Source organism: Spermophilus citellus, assembly GCF_964194105.1.
Source record: "Spermophilus citellus genome assembly, chromosome: 10".
NCBI lineage: Eukaryota > Metazoa > Chordata > Mammalia > Rodentia > Sciuridae > Spermophilus > Spermophilus citellus.
This window is the reverse complement of record NC_138197.1, coordinates 47,121,884-47,148,340: the sequence shown is the minus strand read 5'-3', so window position 1 is coordinate 47,148,340 and position 26,457 is coordinate 47,121,884. Positions and strand designations below refer to the sequence as shown.

General features: G+C 37.1%; 1 protein-coding gene across 3 annotated transcripts; it reads left to right on the top strand.

The window, feature by feature from the left end:
* Positions 1 to 5,365: 5,365 nt before the first annotated feature.
* LDHB (lactate dehydrogenase B) lies at positions 5,366 to 25,081 on the top strand. Of its 3 annotated transcripts, none has more exons than XM_081310395.1 (8): positions 5,366 to 5,523; positions 8,179 to 8,313; positions 15,648 to 15,765; positions 17,620 to 17,793; positions 20,483 to 20,656; positions 22,040 to 22,157; positions 23,167 to 23,290; positions 24,737 to 25,081. In XM_081310395.1, exons 2-8 carry the CDS (start codon positions 8,185 to 8,187, stop codon positions 24,902 to 24,904), a joined length of 1,005 nt encoding a protein of 334 aa, XP_081166521.1. In that variant the 5' UTR covers positions 5,366 to 5,523; positions 8,179 to 8,184; the 3' UTR covers positions 24,905 to 25,081. The 3 variants fall into 3 exon arrangements, with proteins under 3 accessions (XP_081166521.1, XP_081166523.1, XP_081166522.1); XM_081310397.1 differs by lacking the exon at positions 5,366 to 5,523 and adding an exon at positions 6,259 to 6,281; XM_081310396.1 differs by lacking the exon at positions 5,366 to 5,523 and adding an exon at positions 6,294 to 6,315.
* Positions 25,082 to 26,457: the final 1,376 nt, after the last annotated feature.

Genomic DNA, 26,457 nt, shown 5'->3' with positions numbered 1-26,457 from the left:
AAATGTCATAACCTGGCTTCTGTCTTGCCAGCTCTCAGGTTTTATTCCATTGATTAGCTCCAGTTTCAGACAGGTTTTTCCCTTGTGAAACTTCATTGTATTTGAGAGGATGAAGAAATGGATGAAAAAAGGATAGAAAGCCCCATCGCTCTTTTCAGGGGTAAAGTGAATAGTTTGTTAATAGACAAAAAACAAAATGAGACAAATGTTCTCTCGAATAAGTGAGCAGATAATAGAAAGTTAAAAAGATATATAAATAGCCAGGCACAGTGGCACATGCTGTAATCTGAGTGATTTGGGAGGCTGAGGCAGGAGGCTTATGAGTTCAAGACCAGCCTCAGCAATTTAGCAAGACCCTAAGCAACTTAGGAGACCCTGTCTCAAAATTAAAATATATATATATATATATATATATATATATATATATATATATATATATATTTAAAAGGGCTGGGGATGTGGCTCAGTGGTTAGGTACCCCTGGGTTCAATCCTTGGTACTAATAAATAAATAAATAAATAAATAAATAAACAAACAAACAAACAAACAGGTAGATGATAAGAAGGTATATATCTTTACTAATAATCATAGTTATTCAAATGGCCAGTAGGTTCCAGACAAAGTAATTCATGTTTTACCTACCCAAAGAATGGCTGATTACAAAATAATTATTTTTCTTTTTTTGAGGGTGGGGAGGGTACTGGGGGTTGAATTAAGGGGCAATCGACCATTGAGCCACATCCCCAGACCTATTTATGTAATTTATGTCTCACTGAGTTGCTTAGTGCCTCACTTTTGCTGAGGCTGGCTTTGAACTCATGATCCTTGTGTCCCAGCCTCTGGAGCTGCTGGGATTATAGGTATGTACCACCACACCTATCACAATCCAATTATTTTTCAAATGTCTTCTTTCCCTACTAGTGTTGGTTTCTCCCTCTGGCTCCTTTTTCTCCTTGTGGTTAGTGATACCCATCAACTCCAGTTGCTCTCTATTTAAAAAAATTTATATTTCCACTGAAGTAATACCTCACCTACCTATACTCAACTTCAAGGAACTTCAACTCTTTGAAATATACCTGGGAATTGGGAAATATGAAAAATTGCAGAGAAAAATGTAAGAGACTATGGCCAGGGATGAGGTTCAGTGGTAGAACACAGGCTTAGCATGTAGTGGCCCTGGGTTTCATTCCTAGCTAAAAATAGACCTAAGGAAGGAAGGGAAGATGGGAGGGAGGGATACTAAACCAAAGGATGTCCTAACTCTAAATCTTGACTTGGGATTCATTTGCTCACATTGAATCTAAGTTTATGGGTGTCTGCTGGGGGACATAAAAATATCTTGTCCAAGTTTTTTTGCTACTTGGAAATATAAAGATGAATAAAATACTCTCAATAAATTTATCAATCTGATGATGTAAGTGAATCTGGTTTGTACCTACAGAAGAATAAAAACAGAAAGTAGAATTGAGAAAAAGATTTCTACAAACAGGAACACAGTGCCAAGAGCAAAACTATTTTTGGTTTTATTCTTTTTATTGGCAAATAATTAATGTACATATTTATGGGGTACAGGATGACATTTTGATACACGATACAGTGACTGTTGGCCTCACTGAAATTGCTCTATAGGTAATTGCTATATCCTTTGCCTCAAACATTTACCATTTCTTTATGTTAGGAATATTCAAAATCCCAACAGAACATTAACTTTTAAAGCTTTTATAAATAGGTAAAATCATGAGGTGTTTCTCTTTGTAGCCTGACTCATTTAATTTTAACATAGGAATTTTTTTTTAACCACTGAGCCACCTGCCTGGCCCTTTTCATTTTTATTTTACGATAGTATCTTACTAAACTTCTTAGGGCCTCACTAAATTGCTGAGGCTTTCCTGGAACTTGAGATCTTCCTGCCTCAGCCTCCCAAATTGCTGGGGTTACAGATGTATGCCATTGTACCTGGCTTCTGGTTTCATTCTTAACTCATAGAATAATTTAAGGCCAGTCACTCAAATACTGAATATTCATTTAGATTAGATTATCTCCAAAGATACTATTCCTTTCTACAGTTCAATGACCATAGTTTGAAAATAGTTGACCATCTAATAACAGTAGACTACTGTTTTAAGGCACAGAAGGTTAAAACAAAAACAGCAGTTTAGGGGCTGGGGATGTGGCTCAAGCGGTAGCGCGCTCGCCTGGCATGTGTGAGGCCTGGGTTCGATCCTCAGCACCACATACAAACAAAGATGTTGTGTCCGCCGAAAACTAAAAAGAAAATATATATATTTTTAAAAAAATTCTCTCTAAAAAAAAAAAAAAAACAGCAGTTTAGGGTCATTCACTACAGAAGCAAACTACTCTGCCCTCTACCATAGGCTGTACATAGTACATCATAAATAAATTGTCTCCAAGGATCCACAGGCCAGACAGTATGCTGTCATGTTTTTGTTGTTGTTGTTGTTTGTCTGTTTGTTTTTGTACTGGGGATTGAATCCAGGTGTGCTTCACCACTGAGCTACATCCCCAACCCTTTTTATTTTAAATTTTGAGACAGGATTCCACAGTGTTGCTTAGGGCATTGATATATTGCTGACTTTGGCTTCGAATTTGCAATTCTCCTGCCTCAGTCTCCTCAGTCACTGGGATTACAGGTATAGACCACCATGATTGGCTACATTCTTTATCCTACTATTTTTATTCATGAACTTGTTTATCATTTATAATTCTCTACTAGAATGACATTTCCCATTTGCAGGCATTTTGTCCCTCTTTATCCCTAAAACAGTGCTTGTCACATAGGAAATTTGTCACTACACATTTTAAAAAAATCTCTTGACAATTTTTGATGTTAGTATTCAGTTTTATAACTCATTTTCTGGGAAATATTTATCCTTCTCTCTAAAATATTTGGCCATCATTGCCTGTGTGTTTTTTGTTTGTTTTTGTTTTGTGTTTGGGTTCAAACATGGGGAATTCTTCTCCTGAGCTCCACTGCCAGCCAGCCCATACTTTTGAACCATAACTTGTCTTATGTTCCTAATTTTTCAATGATTTGAGATATAGCTTCCAAATGATTTCTTATAGAATGGAATGGCATGAGGAGTATATTATTGCTGGACATGGTGGCGCATGCATCTCTGGAGACTGAGGCAAGAGGATAGCAAGTTCAAAGCCAGCCTCAGCAACTTAACAAAGTCCTAGGCAACTTAGCAAGATCCTGTCTCAAAATAAAAAAATAAAAAGGGATAGGGATGTGGCTCAGTGATTGAGTACCCCTGGGTTCAATTCCAATACAAAAATAAAAAATAAAAAAAAGTGGGCTGGGGATGTGGCTCAAGCGGTAGCGCGCTTGCCTGGCATGCGTGCGGCCCGGGTTTGATCCTCAGCACCACATACAAACAAAGTGTTGTGTCCGCCGAAATCTAAAAATAAATATTAAAAAATTCTCTCTCTCTCTCTCTTAAAAAAAAAAGTATATTGTTGTGACCATTGTATATATAAAACTGTCCTTCGATACTCACACTTAAAAAAAAGATTACTTGTCTGGCATACAATTTTAAAAATGTTTCAGAGTGGTACCACGTGCTCCCTTCTTTCATGTATGGGCACAAATTGAAGAATTTGCTTTGCTCAATCAGATTAGCATTTTGTGGGGAAGAATGGGGACTGAGTAGAAGAAATAGAAACCTCTTGTCATTTTTCTGCCTCACACTCAAAGACTCACATCCCTTTGTAAAAGGGAGAAGAAGAAGGGGAATAATTGTGGAGATAATTAGAAATAAAGTCTATGGAATCTGGATACTATTGGGAAAGTAGATGAGAAAAAGATGAAGGTATATTTTAAATTTCTTGTGGTGTCTTGCTAATCTGGCTTCAAACTTGTATTCAATATGATTGTAATACTTTTGAGATTATCCCTTAAGTTTTTTCTTTCCCTTATCATTATCTTTTCATTTATAACTGAGATGTATTTTTCCCCTTCAATATTCAAAAGGAGGCTTTATTAGGACTTATACTGCAGCATAAGGAGAAAAGTACACAGACATCCCTGTAACTAGCCCACAACTTCAGACTCATGCAAAGTCCTTACTACTTGGATGTTGAAATCAGAGAGATGCTGGGAGAGTTAAGGCTTATCAATTCCTCCCAAGACACCTCTTCCTTAGTGATTCCTTTCTTTGAAATTGATTGTGCTTTAACCAAATTTCTATTACCATGTATCACATTGTATTGCATGTGAAATAGTTTGCCTACTTGGACTAGAAGCATCTGAATGAGTATAGGTTATAGTTATATTTGTGCCTTCAATGCTTGACACTTAGAAGAAACTAAAGCAGTTATTCATAGAATTTATGGTCATTTATAAAAACCATACAATTACCAACAAAATAAAACAAAAAACAGGGGCTGGGGATGTGGCTCAAGCGATAGCTCGCTTGCCTGGCATGCGTGGGGCCCGGGCTGGATCCTCAGCACCACATACAAACAGAGATGTTGTGTCTGCCGAAAACTAAAAAATAAATATTAAAATTTTAAAAATAAAAATAAAAAATAAACAGAAGAAACAAAACTCCTTTTCACATATAGTGAGTTTGTGAGATTGCTATATTTAGAAGCAATTTAATTAGAAGAAAACACAATAGAAACTGAAATCTTCAGAATACCTCCAATTGCTTAATCACTCATTTGTTAATACTGAATTAATGTACCCAGGACCGGGCTGGGTGTTGAAGACAGAGATGATAACATCCAGCTTTATTCAGCTTTAGAATTATTCAGGAACTAATAGAAACTGCGTCTTGCTTAGTGGACCCCTTATCTCCCTTCACTGCAAGGTTGGCCCTTGTTGACCTTGAAGATTTGTGAAGGAACAGCAGAGTGCAGAAACCAGGCAGGCCTCATTCAGTTTTTTTTTTTTTTTTTTTTTTTAATTAGTTGAATTAAGGTGGGGGAACAAAAGTCACAGTTTCATCAAATGAACTTTAAATGCTGATGATTAAAATTCAGTTGTATTTTTAAAAAGGTTCAGAAGCAGTGCTACCCATTGGAGAGAAACACATCTAGGATTGGTCCTCTAAAGTTGAACCTCAATGCAACCTAGAAATGTGTATCTATTTGTATTAAGTCTATCCACACAAGATGGTGAGAGTCCAGAAGAGTCAGCGACAGGCAGGCAGGTTTTAGAAATTACTCGGCGACCGCATTGAAGAAAGAGCCTGTACGCTGTGACATTAGCTGAGAGCGGAGGCTGCCTCATCCGCCGAGAAGGTGACCTCCTCAATTGGGGAGTGGGGGAGGGCGTGCGCAGACTCGAGCCCTTGTCCTTGAAGGGGATTGAGCGAGCCGAGGGGAGGGGGTAGGCGGTGCTCGGGTTTCCAATCACAATAGAGAAACCTAAGAGGCTGCGGAGGGTGTGGGCCCCGCCTCCTCCTTGGCTGCAGATCCGGCGCCCGAGGAGACGCGCGCAGCTGACATTGTCTTCGCCAGACTCTTCCTGCTGTCTCGAGAGCCTTCTATCTCCTGGTAGGTTTCTGTCCAGGACCCGGAATCCTGGCTCACAGACAAACTGGATGGGATGTGCAAGGGAGTAATTGAGTGGCAGAACGGGAGGAGGGGCCGAGAAGCACATCTGCTCTCTTGGGCTTGTGCTCCTGAGCATCCCCACTTGGGCCCTGACCCTCGGTTTGGGACCCGGACCTTGTGCGAGCCCCGGGAACCGAAGCTGGGGAGGAGAGGCTGCGACGGAGCCCCAGGCTTTGTCCTCATCGCTGCAGGCTCGTCTTCGGCCTGCGTTCTACCTGGGGAGAGACTTGTTGCATTTTTTGCCAAAACCCAGGCCCTACCGTGCCCTAGATCAGCTCAGGGCGGGTGCCATCCCCTGTGCCTACTGGTGGGATCCGGGACACGTGCTGGAGGAGCTAGGGGTGGGGGAAGGAACCAGATGGGTTATGAAGGCTGGACGATTTTGAACCTGGATCCCAGGGTAGTGGGAAACTGCTCCTGCGTTTTTGGGATGAGGGTAAAGGTATCCAGTGATCTGTAAATTTGGCCCCGCACTACATTCCACCTCCCCCCCCCCACCCCCCTGGCCGCAGGAACCCTATGCGGGCATTTTCCTGGCCTCTTGATGCTCAGGAGCTTTGTTTACTGTGCCAGCATTGGGTGCTGAGAGGAAGGAGGGCCTAGACTTCTCCCCGGAGACTTTATCCAAGGAGATCTGGGTTTGCTGCCCGCCCTCCTCGTGACCTGCCCTTCTCCGCTGCCGCGCGCCTGGAGAAGAGGTGGCGTGTGGGCAGGGAACCATGCAGACTGCAGGTGGGGCCTGGGCTGTGGGGGAAGGGGAGAGCCGGCACGCACTTCGTGGAGGAATTAGATGGCTGTACCCGGTTTTAAAGGGTTAGGGTGAGAGAGATTCTGTAAAGAGGATCTTTGTTCCTGAACTTGAGGCACTGGCTCATTTCTAGTAGTTTATTTATATCCCCAAGGGTGAGGGATGTAAAGGACCATGAGTCCCTGGTTGCTGTAGTTTGTCATTCTTTTCCCAACAGCCACCACTCTGATTTGGCAGAGGACTTAAAAAAAAAAAAAAAGACATTCTAAAAATAAGTAAAAATAAATAAATATTGCCTATTAGAATACCACTCTATTTTTATATGGCAACCAATTCTGGATTTTTGTTTTTCCATGGCTAACTGGAACCCCTGTATACCTAAAGGATCTTAAACTAACAAACAAAAATAAGCTTAATGGGAGGAAATTGCAGTTTTAACTGAGTTCTGCAAGAAGAGATGTAGCGTTCTTCTGATTCTGCCCAAGTGCAGGACAGGTTTGAATTTCATTTTAAGGTCATCCATTTGTGGAGGCCTTTGCAGGACATTGTATTTTTTAGCATTCACTAGAAAACTGTTAAGTGGGATCTGAAAAGGCAAAAATCTCTCAATTTAGTTGTTACCGATTGGGGAAAATAGTTTTCAGAAAGAAAAAAAAATAGAACATGGAACCAAAATAGTTATTACATGATTATCTCCGAATTCAGGTACTTTATTCCAACTGAGAGTCTTATTGACTCTACAACATGTACAATTACTAAATCTGATTTTGTTACTTAAAGTCCATTGGAGAGTAGAAGCAAAAATAAGACTAGGATGAGTTGACTCAGTTCGAAACAGGTACAGTAGCCTTAGATGCAATAGTCTATCACAAAAATGGAAAACAAACTTAAATATTAGACATGTTGGGTAACCATTTATAATACTTAAACTATGAAGAAAAGGCTTATTTATGGCCTGCAACCTATTTAAAAGGCAGGAGAGTATATTTTGTGTACTAAATTGCCACAGAATTTTTAAGTTTCAGTAAATTTTCTCATTTATTTCAACTACCCAGAAAATTTATCTGATGGCATAGATAAATTGGGTGGTACTGTATAAAATGCTTTCCAACAGGTTGATTTTTTTTTTTAATTTTATTGCTTTATTTCAAATGGTTTGCAGAGTTTTCATTAATATTATTCATCACCATTTTGTTGTCATCATGTACTTATTAAGCAATTACTGTGTGTTCAGTACATTGTGACACATTCTATATGAAATTTAAGAACACCATATATGATACAATTTCACTATAAGAACCAGCCCTTATAATAGTTATTAATAGAATATATTCATGACTGGCCATTGTTTTTGACCAATCTTAAATATGGGTTAAATAGTTTACATAGTTACATATAGATAGGGGCAAAAGAAACAAATTAGCTTATTTAAATATAAATGTTCCTGTGTTTTAGCCAGTAAATGAATGATTACAACGAAAATGGGAATAAGACTAATTAAATATATGGAGTGGTAGGCTAAAGAGAAAAATCTCAATTCTAAGGGATTTCTTGGAGGTTTTGTCCTTGATTAAATTTCCCAGTATATAAGTCACTTGGTTCCTTAAAATATATTCTGTGTTCTAGAATATTATTGGGATTTTAAATTTTTTATTATTTATTTTTGTGTGGTATTTGTGATTGCATCCAGGGCTTTGTGAATGATAGGCAAGTGCTTTACCACTGTTAATTAGGCTCATTTTAAGTTGTACTTTAATTCAAAATCGCAACAGTACCATTTTAAGGGCAACTTCCATTCAGATTTCTTATGTGGACATATGTATAATGTTTTGATTCTTTTCTTGCAGTTTGAAATGGCAACCCTCAAGGAAAAACTCATTGCACCAGTTGCAGAAGAAGAGTCCACAGTCCCAAACAATAAGATCACTGTAGTGGGTGTTGGTCAAGTTGGTATGGCGTGTGCTATCAGCATTCTGGGAAAGGTAAATTTTAAGAACACCATACATGATACAATTTCAGCTTGTAAACAGTCTCTTTATGCATCATAGGATAATATTTTGTCCTTTAAAAGATTTTTCTTTTTCCTGAATAATTTGAAGTAAGTTATGGTCATCATGGCACTTCATTTAAGTACTTGAACATGCATCTGCTAAGAGAATTGTATTCTCCTGTGTAACCTTAACAGAGTTACTACAGTCAGGGAATTTTAACATTCTTACAATACTATTATGTAACATAGAGCATACATATTTAAAATTCTCCATGTTGTCAAAATCATGTCCTTTATAGCTATTTTCACATCAATCCAAGATCAACTACTTCATATACTTGTGATGTCTCTATGCTTCTTTAATCTGGAACAGTTACTCAGCTCCTCCTTTTTAGCATTGCTGGAGATTGAACCCAAGGCCTCATGCATACTAGGCAAGTGTTCCACCATTGAGCTACACCCTCAGCCCCAAACCAGCTTTCTTTTCTTTTTCTTTTTTCTTTTTTTTTTTTTTTTGTAAGGGGCACTTAGTCACTGAACCACACCCCCAACCCTTTTTTTTTTAAATGTATTTTAGATATAGGGTCTCCCTGAGTTGCTTAGGACCTCACTAAATTACTGAGGCTGGCTTTGAACTTGCAATCCTCCTGCCTCAGCTTCCTGAGCTGCTGAGATTACAGCACCACCATACCTGTGCCACCATACCTGGCTCCCCAACCCAACTTTACTCCTTGTATCACTGACATTTTTATAGGGTTCATTCAGTTTTGTAGCATGTTTCCCAAGTTATGTTTGTCTAATATTTCCTTGTGATTAGGTTCAGGTTGTATTTTGAGGGATGAGATTAGAACCATGTGATATCATGTTCTTCTTGGCACATCACATCAGGAGACTCTTGATATTCAACTCATCTCATTTCCAGGAATGCTGAATTTATTCCCTTGGTTAACAGGATGGGTGTAACATTTTTTATTGCAATGGTCTCTTTATCCTTTATAATTAAGTAATCTTTTTTTTTTTTTTTTTGAGATTGTGAGAATATCTATAATTCCTCTTAAACTTTCAACTAGTAGTTTTATTTTGAAATAATTTCAAACCTACAGAAAATCTGCAAGAATAGTAAGAAAATTAAAACTTTCGTATGCCGTTTACCCAAAATTACTATTTCTCAACATTGTGTTATTCTGTCAGGCATATATTTGAGAATAAGTTGCAGACATTATGTTCTTACTTCTAAGTCTCTCAGTAGATTTCCTCAAGTAGGACATACTCTTACACAATCAGTGCAATTTGCAATTGCAACACAGCTGCAATACCATTTTCACCTACTTCTCAAGCCTTTGTTCTGTGTACAACTCCATAGACTTTTGGCTGGCCTCATACATACCTCTTGTAATCCAAACCAGTTTGTTTTCTTTAGTTCCTCAGAGCTTTTGAGGAAATGAGCCTTTTTCTTATTTACCTCACTGAATTGGTTCGTTGTTTGTATAGATGGCTGCCTTAAAAGTAGGAAGAGGGAAAGGAAAACAAGCAAGCTCTTTTTACCCTCAGTAAAGCACATGGACCACTTTGTATCATGTGTGAGAAACTCCTAGCCAAGCCTAATTCTGTTTGCAAAGTTTTTTTTATGCTAGAGATTGAACCTAGGGCCTTGCACATGCTAGGCAAGCGCTGTACCATTGGGCTCTATACCCAGCTCCTACAAGTTTAAATTCTAAAGGAATAAATTTTGAATCTTTGCTGAGAACAGTTACCAGAAAAATCATTTGAAATAAGAAGTACACCACAAAAGGGGGGGGAAAAATGAAGTGTACTAGTGAAAGTTTTATTCTTTGGCATATATTTCTAGATAGTTTGATTGAGTAGATACCGGTAATTTGAGTAAAGTAATACAAATTCAGTAGTTACTGTTCTTTGGCAGCTTACATTTCTGTATTCAAAGTATTTTAAATTACAAACAAATTTTAAACAACTTCAAGATAGGGACTATTCATATTCTTGTTTTCAGATAAGGTGGCTGAAGCTGAATAAATTACACAGCCTGTCACAGCTAGCTTGATAAACCTATACGTTGAAAATAAAAGAAAAATGCATTTAATACACTTATTAACCTACTGAATATCATAGCTCAGCAACATGGTATACTGGAGAATATTGTGATTGTGAGGTTGACTGGGAACTGCAGCGAGGCCAGGAAAAGATCAATAGGCAAAAATAAAAGTGTGCTTCCTAGGGGGCATGTATTGTTTTCCCACACTTGGAAAGTTAAAAAACCTGGAGTCAAAACTTGGTATGTTGAAGTCCATGTCTATTTTGAAGCCAGCACTCTCACCTCTTACCAATAGGCTCCAGTTTTTTTTTTTCCTATGCCAGTATTTAGGCAGTTAAAAACATAAATATATTAATAAAATACTAGTAAAGGAGTTTTCTTTCCTACTGCTGATCTCAAAACTTGTACTTTTCAGGAAAATCTATTCATAAGAAATGTGGCTATGATTATTTTAGTCAAATTTTAAAACATCTCCAGTAAATATATCGAAACTACATAATAATTTGGCCAGACCAGTGCTTGAGAACAATCCCTGCTGCTAGCACAGCTGAAGTTTTCAAATTTAAATGCTATGATTTCTGTTTTTCAATGTTATACTCCTTTTCCCTTAATTTTTCACAAAATGCCTTAGATATTATGTGGAGACCATCTAAGGATAGTTTTGAAAACATAAACAATGTAAGAAAGAGTTACCTTGTTGAAAACCATTTGCTAGCTAATGTTAAGATATTTTTTAATGGATAAGACTAAAGTAGTTCAAAATTGTTGAAATATTTGGGAAAGATTAGAGAAAGGTTAATAGAGAAAGAAAACAGTCCATCAGGTGTTTGCTTATCATTTTATTAATTTCTTTGTGAAATCTGTCAGCAGGTATTAACATCTCTTACTGTTGGGGAGAAAAACCTCACAAGGGCTAAGAGCACCCAGACTGTAAGTGCCAGGCCTGGCCTTTTTGAACGCATGGCTACAGAATACACATTTTACTGTGCTTCCAGAAGGTGGTTGAAGTTGTAGTATCAGAGCAAGAGGTTGTGAAGGCACAAGCCTTCTCTAGACTAGGAAGACAACTGAGTCTTCCTTGCACAGTGCCCTACCATTAAGAGGATTCCTTTATCTTCTGCTTCTCCTTTTATCTGCTTACGCCCCAGCCATTGCCTACATAGCAACCAAAGTAGTGGCTCGCCTACTGAAATTCTGTAGGGCCATATGGATCGCCTCTGCCTGTCTCAGAGCAAGGCAAAGGTATGCACAGCTCCAGGGGTACCAGCAGCACAGCATAGTCACTCCTTCTAGTGCTTGATCATGGTACCATCTCTGACTTCATCTCTTACTCCCAAACGCCGAGTTCATTTCTGACTTGAACCCTTTTATGTGGTTTTCCCTTGGATGTTCTTCCCTAGACCTCAGAGTTGCATGCACATGAATGATAAACTCGGGGATCTCATTCAAGGGCATGACTTTTGCAGGCAGGCCTGCACTGATATCACTTCTCCTTTTGGTCTTTTTTTTTTTTTAAACAAGTGTGTTATTTATTTTAATTTATTTTATTTTTTATTTTTTTGCTGTATATAATTTGTATATAATTTGTCTTAATTAGTTACACATGACAGTACAATGATCTTGTCCTTTTGGTCTTAATAGCACTTCTACCATTAGAAATTCCTATTCCCTTCCTATATATCCTGAGAAAGCAAAAATTACTGGATTTGTTCTTGATTCTGTTCTTTTTTATTTATTCACTTATTTATTATTTTTGAGTAATGGGGATCACATCCAGGGCTGTATGTATGCTAGGCAAGTGCTCTACACTGAACTGCACCCATCCCTATTCGTGACTGTATTCTTGATTAGTAGAATAATGTCTGGCATATTCCATAGGAAATATGCATTACACTAATGAATACTCTGGATATTACTGATTAATTGCACTTAAATTTTGTCAAATTTTGGCCCAAGTTTGCCTTTTCAGCTTCTTTTACCAAATATGCCTTGCCAATCTCAGACTCTGCATTTTAGCTTCCAGGAGGAGGATCTGAATGTCAGCTCATCATGTTGTCAGGATTGTGCAAAGCTTTCAGGCAAGATCACCACTATCCCCCAGCCTGAATCCCACTGTCTTGATTTGGGTGTCCTTGCTTCAGTCAACTATAACTGCATATATATCCTTTCTTGGGATATAAACATAACATAACACAACTCTTAGGAGAAGCAACATTGTAGACATGTTGTAAAGTAATTTTTATTTTATTTTTTATTTTATACTTCTAGGGATTGAACTCAGGGCTGCATGCATGCTAAGCAAGGACTTTACCACTGAGCTATATCCTCATGCCTTTTTAAATTTTTATTTTGAGACAGTGTTTTGCTGTTTCCCAGGCTGACCTTGAGCTCACATTCTTCCTGCCTCAGCCTCCTGAGTAGGTGGGATTGCAGGTATACACCACTGTGCCCAACAACAAAGTAGTTTTTTCAGTACCGGGTTTTGCTTGAAAGTAGTATATACTTAAATTTTGGTATTTGTACAAGGATAGATAGATGAATGAAACAAACTAAAAGCCTGAGAAGGACCCAAATTATATTCAATAATATGGTAAAAGTGACATTTCAGAGGGGAAGAAAATAAGTTATTGAATAAATGGTGCATGTCCGTTTAGTTAGGTATTTGGAAAAATAATTTCATGCACATTAACCACTTGACCATAAAAATGAAACCATCAAATATTAAGGCATTGGTGCTAGTAATTTATTAGCTAAAAGAACCAAAAGGCCGAACATAAGACCCTGCCCAATCCACATAGGATCTGAGATTCAAAGACACTTTTGTGGTTAGATTTAACAAGATGTCAACAATGGTATTCTTATCTTCTAGCTGGTCTTACTCCTTAATAAGATTATTGCTTTTGCAGTTAATGTAAACCTTGCTGTTTCAAACAGTTTTAAATATAACTTAACAGCTTAAGTGAAAAATGTGTATGATAAATTCATAGGATATAGAACATGTGAATAGAAGTGGATTTATTTAAGTCAAACAACAGCATCAGTACTTGGTCACACTTGTTCTATTTGTGTGCCTCCACCTTTGGAGGACATTCAGTCATACAGATTTAGCTAAATTTGGCACTGCGGTTCTTTTTTTTAGCGCTGGATCTCTTCCTTCCTTGTCAGCTAAAAATGCACTTCTCAGCCAATTCTCTGTACCCACTCAAAAAGAGAGACAGGATCTCAGATCCTGTGACATCCTTTTGTACTTAAGCAGTAAACAGTGTTGCTCTGTTGACTTGAGCCACATACACTTGACGTTTCTAAAATAAGATTGATATTCCTAGTGTTCAGTACCTTGACTGAATGTTATAGCTATTATTAAGTTTATTGTATTCATTAGGACTTAGAAAACACAAATGGGGATTTTGTGTGATCTTATCAGAGGCTGCAAAAGAACAAAACGGTTTTTAAAATGCCAAAATGTGTTTAAGTAAAAATGGATTAAAAAAAATCAATACCAGTATTTGGTATATAGTCATCCTAGGACCCCTGTGACACCAAAATCTAAGGATCTCATACAATGGCATAGTGTTTGTACATAACCTACACATTTCCTTTATACTGTACATTTGAAATCATCTCTAGATTCCTTATAATACCTAATGCAATGTAAATGCTATGTAAGTTGCTGTTATATTTTTTAAGGAATAATGACAGGAAAAAAAATCTGTACATGTTCACTATAGATGTAATCTTAAAAAAAAATTAAAAAAGTGTTGTTGGCTGTTTGACACTGTGGTGCAAGCCTGTAATCCCAGTGACTTTGGACGGTGAGGCAGGAGGATCACAAGTTCAAGGCCAGTCTCAGCAATTTAGCAAGACTCTAAGCCACTTAGTGAGACCCTGTATCAAAAAATGAAAAAGGTGCCAAAAATAAAAGGTACCAAAATTAAAAAAAAATAAAAGCTATTTTTGATCCAAGTTTATTTGAATTCATGAATGTGGAACCCTCAGAGACAGGACTGACTACCTGGAAATGAGAAAATATTTTTCTAAGTATCCCACAGTTCACAAATTGGCCATATCAAAAGTTTTCAAGTACTGCAATTCAGTTGTTTAACATTAAACTCACATCCATCCAGTTACAGGGAGCCTTCCCTCTCAGAGAGGCTCCTCCCCATCAAGTCCACTGAAACACTTTTGAGGTTAGCCGGCCCTTTTCATTCTGGCATCTTGGGACCCTGCCCATTTGTAGTCCTACAGCAACCAGGGCCTGCTTCCAGCTAAAGTAGGTCAAGTTTCTCATTGCCTTCTCACTTCTCTGCTGCTTCTCCTCTGCTGGCCTGTGCCCTCCTGACTCCTCCATTTCCACCTGGCCTGCTGTATCTGATCCTTCACACTGCATCCTAGACCCCAGTGGCCTACTTTTTCCTTCATCAATACCCTTTGCCTATGTGGATGATCACACTACTCTTCCTGGAGGGAGTATTTACATTTTTAAATGAACTCTAATATTGACATATCCTATTATTCATTATTTTACTAACAGTCCTAAAAACAGTAGAGGCAAGAACTTTAGTGGTATTTTAATGGGAGGGATAACCACTTCTAAATATTTTGTTTTAGTTGTAGGTGAACACAATACCTTTATTTTATTCTTATGTGGTGCTGAGGATCAAACCCAGTACCCCGCACATGCTAGGCAGCGCTCTACTGCTGAGCCACAACCTCAGCCCCCAGCCACTTTTTAAATAGTTTGTAAATTATGGGCATCCAAAAGAGATGGGAATTTCAAAGGTTGGTTGAGATGCATCTTCACACATAAGGATTTTCTTGGTGTTCCCATTGAAGTGTCTCAATTAATCAGAGCCAACCTGAGCATTCCAAGCTTCAACCAGGGCTTCAAGTCCTAATCCAAAGTGAACGCACATCCTTGGTGGTTAGACCAAATCTGCTCTCCTAGAAACTTCTGAACTTGAGTGACCTCAGCTGGACACACTACTGCCCCATATTGTCTGTGGGTCCAAGTGAATATCTTTTATTTACCACCCCTATCCCTTAATGTCTGTGCCTATTGTGGAACCAATTGGTCTCATAAAGAATCTTTAAGTCCACATGTTTTTAAAGCATAATTGTATTATGGAATCATGGTTGAATGCCTAACCCCAAGGTAGAATTGTTGAGGATTTTAGCTACATGGTGCTTAGCATTTAAATGGTCTCTCCGAGTCAGACCATGTGTGGAGGCATCTAGCCTGCACACATCCTAATGCCTGCTTTTTTTGTTGTTTTTAGTCTCTGGCTGATGAACTTGCCCTGGTGGATGTTTTGGAAGATAAGCTCAAAGGAGAAATGATGGATCTGCAGCATGGAAGCTTATTTCTTCAAACCCCTAAAATTGTGGCAGATAAAGGTAGTTTAATTTCATGCCCAATGTGATCTGATATTAAATTGATGTGTTTAGTGAGAAAAGAAAATGCACTTGGAATGCACTTTATAGCATCATAAACTTTTTAACTTTTATTTTGAATTTATCATTATTGTTATTTTGCAGTGCTAGGAATCAAACCCAGTGTCCTTGTACATGCTAGACAAGTGCTGTAACACTGAGGTATACCCCTGTCCTAAACTTATTAATTAGCAAAACTCAAACTTTTGGAACAGTTACTTCAGTGACTGTCAACAATGAAATGTTGATGACCTATTTTAGTATTTTCTTCAAAAACTACAGAATTTTTATCTAATTATAATTTTTTTCTCCTTTAAAAAAACTTATTTCTGTATTATGTTCTAATTTTCATCCTTAAGGCATTAATTTTACATTCCCTTGTCAATGGACAGTTACTAGAAATGAATTTATTAGCCAATAATGATCATGGCTATATTTTCACTAAGAGAAAATAACCAATTATGATAAATAGCATTGTTTGGGTTGTTGTGTACCATATTTCTCCTATAGTTCAGTTTTCTTTCAGCAGTTTCTAGAAACCCATTTTCCATCCACTTTGCTAAAAAGCACATTGACCTTTTCACATTGGAAGAACATGTACAAAATGATCGTGGATTCTACATTCCATGTAACTGCACTTGTTATTTTTACACCCCAATTAGATGATGCTTTTCCTCAAATGAAAGTTTGAATATACTTATTTCTTTAAAAGATCTCCTGCCTTTGCATAGGCTCTTGTCTGTGTCCTAAGACCTCTAGCAGGGCCTACATACATCTTCACAATTTGAAATGACCTGCATTTCCATGTGTCTCAGCTGCTTCTTCTCCTCCCTCGTTCCCTGATGGGAAATTGGTCTTCCCATCCTGGTGAATCCAGTGTTGGCAGTTTCTTTTTTTTCCTCCAATTCTAGCAATTTGAATGCCTCGAAGAAACCAAATAATAGGTATTGTTAGTTGAATTAGTAATGTTGAGGGGAACATGTAGAGCATTTTTTTTTCTATGTATTATCTTACTTCACAAGAGTCCTATGAGGAATCAATACTATTATTACCTCCACTTTATGGGAGAGGAGTGTTAATAACTGTTAAAAGTCACATTACAGCAGTTCAGTTCTGTGACCCCCTCCATGGCTATTGCATGCAAGGATCACATTAAATCTTCAAGTCCAAAGGTTTTGAAACGGACATACTTTGACCAAAAAAATGAAATGTTTTTCAGAGAAGTTCATACTGCTGAAAAGTGAATATGCTCCTTTAAAATTTCAGTTTATAGCCAAAAACAGTGTCTTCTCCTGAGATCTTATTAGCATTATATGCCTAAAAACAACTTAAAATTGATTTTCTTTATTTTACTTAATTTTTCTTCCTTTACTAAGAGTACAAAAATAGATTTTTGTTGTTGGAAGTCTGCCTATTGTACTTTAGACTTACTTTGTATGCTTTGGTTTATTCCTGAAAATTCAATAAATTTCTTAGGTAGAAACATAATTTAGGGTCATCTTTATTTCCTTGATTGATTTTTTTGAGTCAGTTTTACAGTTGGATTGCTTCAGTGTAATTCAAGGAGGAAAATGGCTGCAGGGACATTGGACTTGAAAGTCTGTTTTGTTTTGTGGTACTAGGGATTGAACTCAGGGCCTTGTGGATGCTCAGGAAGCACTCTGCCACTGAGCTGCATCGCCAGCCCAAACTTTCAATACTGAAAACTTAATTGTCATTGAGTTCTAGAAGCTTATGTCTAGTTAGAGTGCTAGAGCATATCATATATGTTTGATGAAAAGTTGTATTTAAGGAATGCCTTTTCTTCCTTTTTTCAAGATTACTCTGTGACTGCCAATTCTAAGATCGTGGTAGTAACTGCAGGAGTCCGTCAGCAGGAGGGGGAGAGTCGTCTCAATCTGGTGCAGAGAAATGTCAATGTCTTCAAATTCATTATTCCTCAGATTGTCAAGTACAGTCCCGATTGCATCATAATTGTGGTTTCCAACCCAGGTATTATAATATTTTAAGTCTCAGTTTTGTTCCGTTTAATGTTTGGATTTTTGTGTTGTTGTTTTGGACTTAAAGTCAGTCCCTGTGTTTGCTAGCAGAGGTGGCTCACATGTCTTTGGTTTTTACCTACAAAAGGATGATGTTTGCAAAATAAATGACACTGCCCTCTTATTCTTTCATCTGGGTTTATTGTAAAGTCTAAAGGCTTTCAAATTTTTTTAAAAGATTATCCTGGTAGGAAGAATAAAAAAGGGCTGAAACATTTGAAAAGGGCTTCAATTTGTTTAAAAAAAAAAAAAAAAGAAAAGAAAAAAATAACTTTTTGACCTCTCTTCTAGAAAACCCAATCTGGTGTCCTAATCTCTAAAAAAATTTTAGGATTGCCAGGTAAAATGGCACATGCCTGTAGTCCCAATGTATCTGGAGGCTGAGGTAAGAGGATTACAAACTCAAGGCCAGCCTCAGCACGTTAGCAAGAACCTGTCTCAAAAAATAAAAAGGATTGGGAATGTGGCTCAATGGTTAAGGATCTCTGGGGTCAATCCCAGGTACCAAGAAAACAACAACAAAAACTTTTAGGATTGAATCAGATTGAAATTTGAAAAAGAATTTTTAAAAGTTACTAGTCAGTTCCATTTTTAAAATAGAAATTTACTATATTGATGGACAAATATTTGCTGACACCAAATGTTATAACTTAAAAACTGCTTTCCTTGCTAAATCTATCCTCAAACTATGTGGATAAATTGCATGCAAGGATCACATTCTGACTGGAAACAATGCTACTTTTTTTGCCTTCTAGAATAAAGGAGGCCATTGTTATGGACCAGGCTCCTGCACAAGGCTCTAACAGATCAGGCTAAAAGTCAAAATGGAGTCACTCAGGAGTTCCACATCACCACAGTGAAACTAAGCCATTCATCAGATCAGATAAATCTGGACTGGAGAGATATCAGCCAATTTTCCCAAGCAGGCAGTTTCAACTGGCATGCTGTGTTGTTAATCCTTTTTTTTTTTTTTTTTTTTTTGGTACTGAATATTTACCTTAAGGGTGCTTACCACTGAGTCACATCTCCAGCCCTTTTTTTTATATTTTATTTAGAGATGAATTGTGCTTTTTAATGTTTTATTTAGAGACAGGGTCTCCCTAAGTTGCTTAGGGCCTTGCTAAATTGCTGAGGCTGTTTTTTGAACTTGCAATCCTTCTGCCTCAGCTTCTCAGGCCAGTGGGATTACAGGTGAGCACCACCATGCTTGGCTCTGTTTTAATCTTGACACAGAAGAAGTCATCTAAAATAGTCTGAAATTAACTGGTTATTTTTCACTGTTCTGTCCTCACTTTATAAGGAATGTAACTGAAATGACCCATCCACTTCTTGTTGTTTTATTACTGCTTTTTTCAGCCTATCTCTGCTTATAAAACCAAACTTTTCTGCTCAGCCAAGTAGACACTATAATTTATGGGATGAAGTGCTGCCTAATTCTCGAGTCAAAAATAAAGTCAATTAAGATCCTTAAACTAAGTTGTAATTTTGTCCTCTGACAGCTTAAATGGTTCATATTTACTCTATAATGTCTACAATTTGCCGTGTTGGTGAGCACAGCAGACACATTGATAAGGTGGTGAAAGTGATTATCTTTGGTATTTCACCTAAAGGAAGACTGTGACTAAGAGCCAGGGGAATCTTTACAGTTTATTGAACATTGTGAGTAGGAAGCTAGCAAGGACAGAGATGACTTCAGTATTATTCTTACCCACTTTAAACCTAGATTGGGCCTTACTAAATGGTTCTGTCTTGTTTATAAATATGTATGTGATAGGCAGATATAAAACAGGAATGACAACTAGCCCTATTAAGTTGCTGTATCCTGTGCCTCAGGCAGGTGTCACTAACTGATTATATATCTTTCTAGCTTAAAATAGCCTAGCCAGCATGTACAGACGAGTGGAGGTGGAGGATGCAGAGTTGACTTGGAGCTTCTTGTGTGCATATTTTTCTGCTCTTTCCAGCTTCTCCTCTATCTAAGTGCTGTGATCCTATCTGAGCTAACAGAAGTTTTACCTCTGTGGAGTTGTAAGGCTGTGCCACACTGAAACAAAGGTTATGTCATGGATGTCCTTTCATTAAATAGTAGAAAAATTTAATATCACCTACTGTCAACAAGAGGCTGAGGCAGCAGGATCCCAAGTTCTAGGGACTTCAAGTCAAGTTCATGGCAACTTAGTGAGATCCTTTCTCAAAACAAGATTTTTTAAAAAGTTTACTAAATAATATATGATAACATGCCTGGGTAATTTAGTAATAAATGGTTTTTGGTTTGTGATGGCAATTGTTATCATCATAGAATGTTAGAATTGGTGAAAATCTATGTGAGGATCTGATTCAACCCTTTTCTTTCAACTTAATCCATCTGCAAGGTTCCTAAGTATTCTTATGTCAGGTAATGATATAAATAGAAAGTCATATTCATTGTGTATTCCATATTTTACAGTCTTTCTCTAATAATGCTTCAAGGTTTGTTCTTGTTCCTCTCTCACCCATTATCTCTAATTATGAAAAGTGAAAAGTATTACATCTTTCTGGCCACATCTCCTTAGAGAAATGAGGAAGTTGGGGAGGAGGAAGCCAGGGATAGCAGTTGAAGTCAGTTTTGATTTACTTACCTGTATTTTTTCTAAAATACTCAGTGGACATTCTTACATATGTTACCTGGAAACTAAGTGGATTACCCAAGCACCGTGTGATTGGAAGTGGGTGTAATCTGGATTCTGCTAGATTTCGCTATCTTATGGCTGAGAAACTTGGCATTCATCCCAGCAGCTGCCACGGATGGATTCTGGGAGAACATGGCGACTCAAGTGGTAAAAAAAAAATAGAAAATGTTTACTGTATTCTTATGGTCTTAGTCTTGCCATTATTTACTCTGATTTGTTAAGTATAAATCATAGTCCTCTGGCTCTTTCTCCAAAAGTCCCTTAGTGTGTACTTACTAAAAACAAGGGTTTTCTTTTTTCTGACCATAGTACTCTTACCAAGATCAAAAAATGTGTCATTGATGCCGTATTATCTAATCTGCAGTTCATTGCGGATGTCTCTGTCTGTCACTAATATTACCTAAGCCCTTTTTCTCAGTTCAGGAGCCATCCTAACATTACATATTAATTACATCTAGCTCTATCTCCTTACTCTCTTTAATTTGGAATACTTTCTCAACCTTTATTTTTTTTTTAATAATCTTGACATTTTTGAAAAATCAGATGAGTTATTTTGTAGAATGTCTATCAATTAGGTTTGTCTTATGGTTTCTTCATGGTTAGGTTTAATTTTTGTACTTTTGATAAACACCACAAAAGTGATGTTGTTGTACCCTGGAGCATCGTAACAGGAAGCCCATGACTGTTGTCCACTGCTCTGTTCTCTCATTACTCTTTGATTTTTCCCCAAATATGATGATGATGATGATGATGATGATGACGACGACGATTATTTCCATATTGATATTGATCTGTATTGTCTACATGAAATGAAAGAGAATTAAACTGATCTCACATGGACACCATTATGCAGATTTCACCAAAGACCCTGAAAACGCCAAACTGGCTTGATGTGGCAAATTTCACCCTGCCTCCACTTGTACTTCCTGAGTCTGGGTGTTCTCCAGAGGTTTCCAAGGAGCACATAACTTAAGTTTACAGGTCCAGTTCACATGCCAGTCTTTGTAACACTTTCTAATATTCTTCTCCCCTAAATTAAACAGACCCTTACATATTTCATTGTATCTGGGTGTAATTATTCTGTTTGGGGGTCTTACCCTAGATGAATTGATTAATTAATTAATTAATTTTTTACTTAGAAGAAATGGGTTCTATTAGAAAAAAGTAAGCAGTAGGCAGGTTTGAAAACTACTCAAATCAAAAATTCAGGATGGTCCCAAACTAGAATACATTGTGATTTGACAAACCTAGAGAGAGGCAAAGAATTTCCATATTCTTTGTAACTATGACATGATGATTGTTTTGTACCAAACTTGTTGAAAATTAAAAGTTCAGAAATGTTGCTATTTGAAGGCAAGTGTCAGATCAAATGTCTTGGGGGGGACTGTTCTAGAGGCATTTATTTGTCATTGGAGTGGTATCAACCAGTATTCAGTGACTTGCATTAGAGGTAGAATCTGGATTAAGAGATTTTAAAGATAGAAATATTTAGAATGCCTGTCTTTTTTTTTTTTTTTTTTTTTTTAATAGTGGCTGTGTGGAGTGGAGTGAACGTGGCTGGTGTTTCTCTCCAGGAACTAAATCCAGAAATGGGAACAGACAACGATAGTGAAAACTGGAAGGAAGTGCATAAGATGGTGGTTGAAAGGCAAGTGGAAGGGAGCTTGGTTTAAGATGATTTCTTTTCCTGTTTACCTAGGTAAAAATTGCCAGTAGTTTTCATGGCTGCTTAAACTGATTAAATGTAGTCGGTAGGTAGTTATCACCTTAGATTAGTCAAGCTTGCTATTTCAGTCCCCCTAGGGAAAGCAAATATTTTCTCTCTAGAGAGAGATCTATTACAGAGGTAACCCTAGCCCAACATGGAATTAACAAGGGAGGAGGGCCTTCATGTTGCCTCCTGTCAACAAATAAGTTTAGTTTACTTAGGAAGGTAAACCTAGACACATGTCATCTCATAATTGCCTTTGAAAAGTACCAAAGGCAAATTGCTGAAAGTATTTAAACTGCCCTGTGCTGATCTTTTACATTCAACTAAAGATTACCTCCATCCTTTTTCTGTGGCCTTTGCCCATCGTAAAATAAAGTGTATTTCAAAATAGTCAATAATATGGGTCTAGGTTTACATCACGACACTGACATTGTGTAATCTTGGGAGCCTTTCAGCCTTTAAGGTGAATCTCCTCTATAGAGTTGTATAGTCATAGTCTTACTGCTAAAATCAAATAAAAGCATACTCACGTGGGGACACATTTATCATTGATAAGCATTCAACAGGGTATACATTATTTGCAGACAATTTTTACAGTAAGACTAACTGACATCTCATAGAAAATTTTGTCGAATTTAATTTTAATGGCTTTTTTTGAGGAATTTGACATGTAGAAAAAATAATCTCCAATTTGAAAAACTCTTCATAAATTATCAATGCATTAATAGATTGCCTATCATATGCTATTTGCAGTTTGTGCATTTTGCTTGTATATGAATTAATTTAACACTATTTAGTTTATGAAATAGATAACATTACGTCCATTTTAAAGAAGAGGGAACAAGCAAGAAACATAATTTATCCAAGATTACAGTTAGTAAGAAATAAAGCAGAAGTCAAACGCAGGGCTCTGGTTTTAGTGATCCTTATGATTTATTTTCCTTAGTGCCTATGAAGTCATCAAGCTAAAAGGATACACCAACTGGGCTATTGGGTTAAGTGTGGCTGACCTCATTGAATCCATGTTTAAAAATCTATCCAGAATTCACCCAGTATCAACCATGGTAAAGGTAAGTCATACAGTGAAAAATATATAAATGTGAGCATTGTATTCTAAAACAAATTTATTTTTTAAAGGATAAGGTAAAATTACAGTTCACAATTTTTTCTGTATTTCAAAGTTTTATATAAACTCTTTCCTTATTCCAACAGAAGTCTAGAATAAGAGCACAAAACTTGAGGAAGTTATGACATCTGACAATTTTTTATAATTTTTTCTTCTATGATGTGGCAAATTAAACATTACGAATGAATCTTATTCAGCATACCCTTACGATATATGATTATTTGCATGTGTATAAGAGTTTCATTTTAAGTTGGTGTGATGAACTTGTAGACCCACCTGTCATGTGTACTCGATACCTTAATAAATTTACCATCATTCAAAAGCTGTGGAGCAAAACCACAAAATAGTTCAGATTATATTGAAGCATTGTGTAAGACAGCTGACTCATTTTCCACAAGTCAATGTCAAGGGTGAAAAAAATCAGTGGGGAGTGCAGTAAGCAAAAACAAACACGCAGAAGGGAGACACAGAAGTCTTTAGGGATAAAACATGGCTCAGATGTTTGTTTTAAAATAGTAACTTTAAAGAGCAAGTATGGCAAAAATTGAGTAATGGCAGCGTCTTGGGATATGTACTGTACTTTTATATATGTACAAAAAATTTTGAAATTAAAAGTTTAAAAGATTGTATTGAAGTAACCTTAATATAATTAAGTAATCTGACTAGTTTTAGAGTTAAATTGATCCTTTGAATAAATTAACCTAATATGACTAGTAAAGTGCTTTTGGAAATGGTAATTTTTTGTCAGCAACTCTTGGGTGTGACGAAAATCTCAGCTTTTAGTGGCCTCCAGCTACTCCTTAGGACATCAGGTTGGCCATCCTCATTCATTGTTCCTTCTACTTATTAAATATTACCACCTATTTAATTCTTTCCTTAACTAAAAATCTTTAAGAAACCTGGGGTTTTGTGAAAGTAATCCATTAAGAACTGAAGTTGGGCTGGGGATGGGGCTCAACAGTAGCACACTCGCCTGGATGCACGGGGCGCTGGGTTCGATCCTCAGCACCACATAAAAATAAAATAAAGATGTTGTGTCCACCAAAAACTAAAAAATAAATATTAAAAAATTTTCTCTTTCTCTCTCTTTAAAAAAAAGAACTGAAATTGGCAACAGTCTAATTTGAAGATTCATTTATCAAATTTTATTCAAGTGCATCTAAATAGAGAGCAATGTTCAATAAAACACGTTCAGTAAAGCTCAGTCAAGGACTTATTATTTTCTTATAGCTATCTAGTTTTATCATAGTTCGTGTTTGCATTCTTCATGTAGAAACCCTACTTCAAAACATGAGTCTAGAATGAGTTTGTGCTTATCCAGTTTTCTACAATTCTCTGTTCAAACATAGTTCCTTTGATCATTTTTAATCAAATGCATTTTTTCTTGCAGGGGATGTATGGCATTGAAAATGAAGTCTTCCTGAGCCTTCCATGTGTCCTCAATGCTCGGGGATTAACCAGTGTCATCAACCAGAAGCTGAAGGATGATGAGGTTGCTCAGCTCAAGAAAAGTGCAGATACCTTGTGGGACATCCAGAAGGACCTAAAAGACCTGTGACTACCGAGCTCCAGGCTATAGAAATTGGAAAACCTGAGCCTTTAGTCTGCATCCATGTACGTGGGTCAGTTTGCTGCTTCTTTAATATGCGATATGGGCTACAGGATCAAAGCCCAGGCTCGTTTTAGTGCTTGCAATAAGAGCTCTTGAACAAATAAAATTAACTGTTCTAGTGTGCTTCCATTTCTGGAATGATTTCTGAACGATTTTAGTCAGTCTTTCAAATTATTTTTCCCATGCCCCTAAATCCCAGTACCAGTTACATTGCATCTTCTCTTCTCCTCCCTCCAGACAGCACAAAAGTTCTGTTTCACAATATATTCCATAATTTCATGGTGGTTGTCCTGAGAGTATGGTTACTGCTTTAAGGTTACAACCAAAGTTGTAATGGATTTCAACAGGTATGAACTCTTCTCTGAAAGGAAAAGCCTCTAAAATAGAGCTTTGTAAACTTGGAGTTAACTGTATGTGAGAATTAGTTTTCTTTGACAGTGAAAGAAAATGGAAGGTTGGGTTAAATCATCAAGATCCAAGCTACTGGAAGAGAGAATAATATGGAGATTTAGAGGGAACATAAAGCAGATTTTTTTTTTTTTTAACAGAACTTGTAATTTACATGTAATCTCTAGTGTTTAGTTTAGAAAGTGGGTTTTTTTTTTTTTTTTTTTTAATGCATGGGCTTTGGCTTCATGTAAACTTAGGTTTGAGTGCTGGCACTGTCATTCAGTAACTGTGATTTTGGGCAGTTCAGCTGCTCTTCTGTCTTCTTAAGCACTCTTAATCCTCAGATTCTTTACCTATGAAACCGTGATGATAGTATTCCCTTTTGATGTGATTGCATTAATTAAAGAAAATTACATAAAATTTCTAGCACAAAGTTTGGTCATAATGGTAGCTAATATTTAAGTAGTTTTTACTATTCCAACCATTTTTTAGATATTAAAGGTAAAGGACATGGAGAAAAAATTAGCACATTTTCTATAGAAGAATAAACATTTTAATGTCCAAAGAATAGGGAGATCATATTTGTCGGAGACTGTGAGCAGAAAGCAAAACATTTTGGATGCAGAGCCAAGAGCTGGGTCCTTCGTATTCAAGGAGCTGCTCTACCAGCTACAGCCTGCTTCCAAACGGCCTTTACATGAAGAGGAAATAAACTCCTGTCACTATTATTGGAAATATCTCCCTCAGCTAACCAGACCTAATTATAAGTGACACATGCCAAGATTTTATTGGTAATAACCAATCCTAAGGCAAAGTAGCTGAAAGCAGGTAACTTCAACGAGATAGGCATAATGACAAATAGCAAAAGAAAGTGCCATAAAATCAAGAAAAGTCTGAATACCCACATATTTAGTTGGAGCACATTATTTTCTTGGGAAAATATGGAAAATGGAACTGTTCACATTCCTTAGGAATAAAGTGGAGGTCCAATAACACCCGACTAGTTAATACAAGGATTCAGGTATTTTGTCAGTTATTCAAAATGTGAAAACTACATATTGATTCAGATCATGATGTTAGAATTTAAAGTGATCTTTGCCCGACCTATT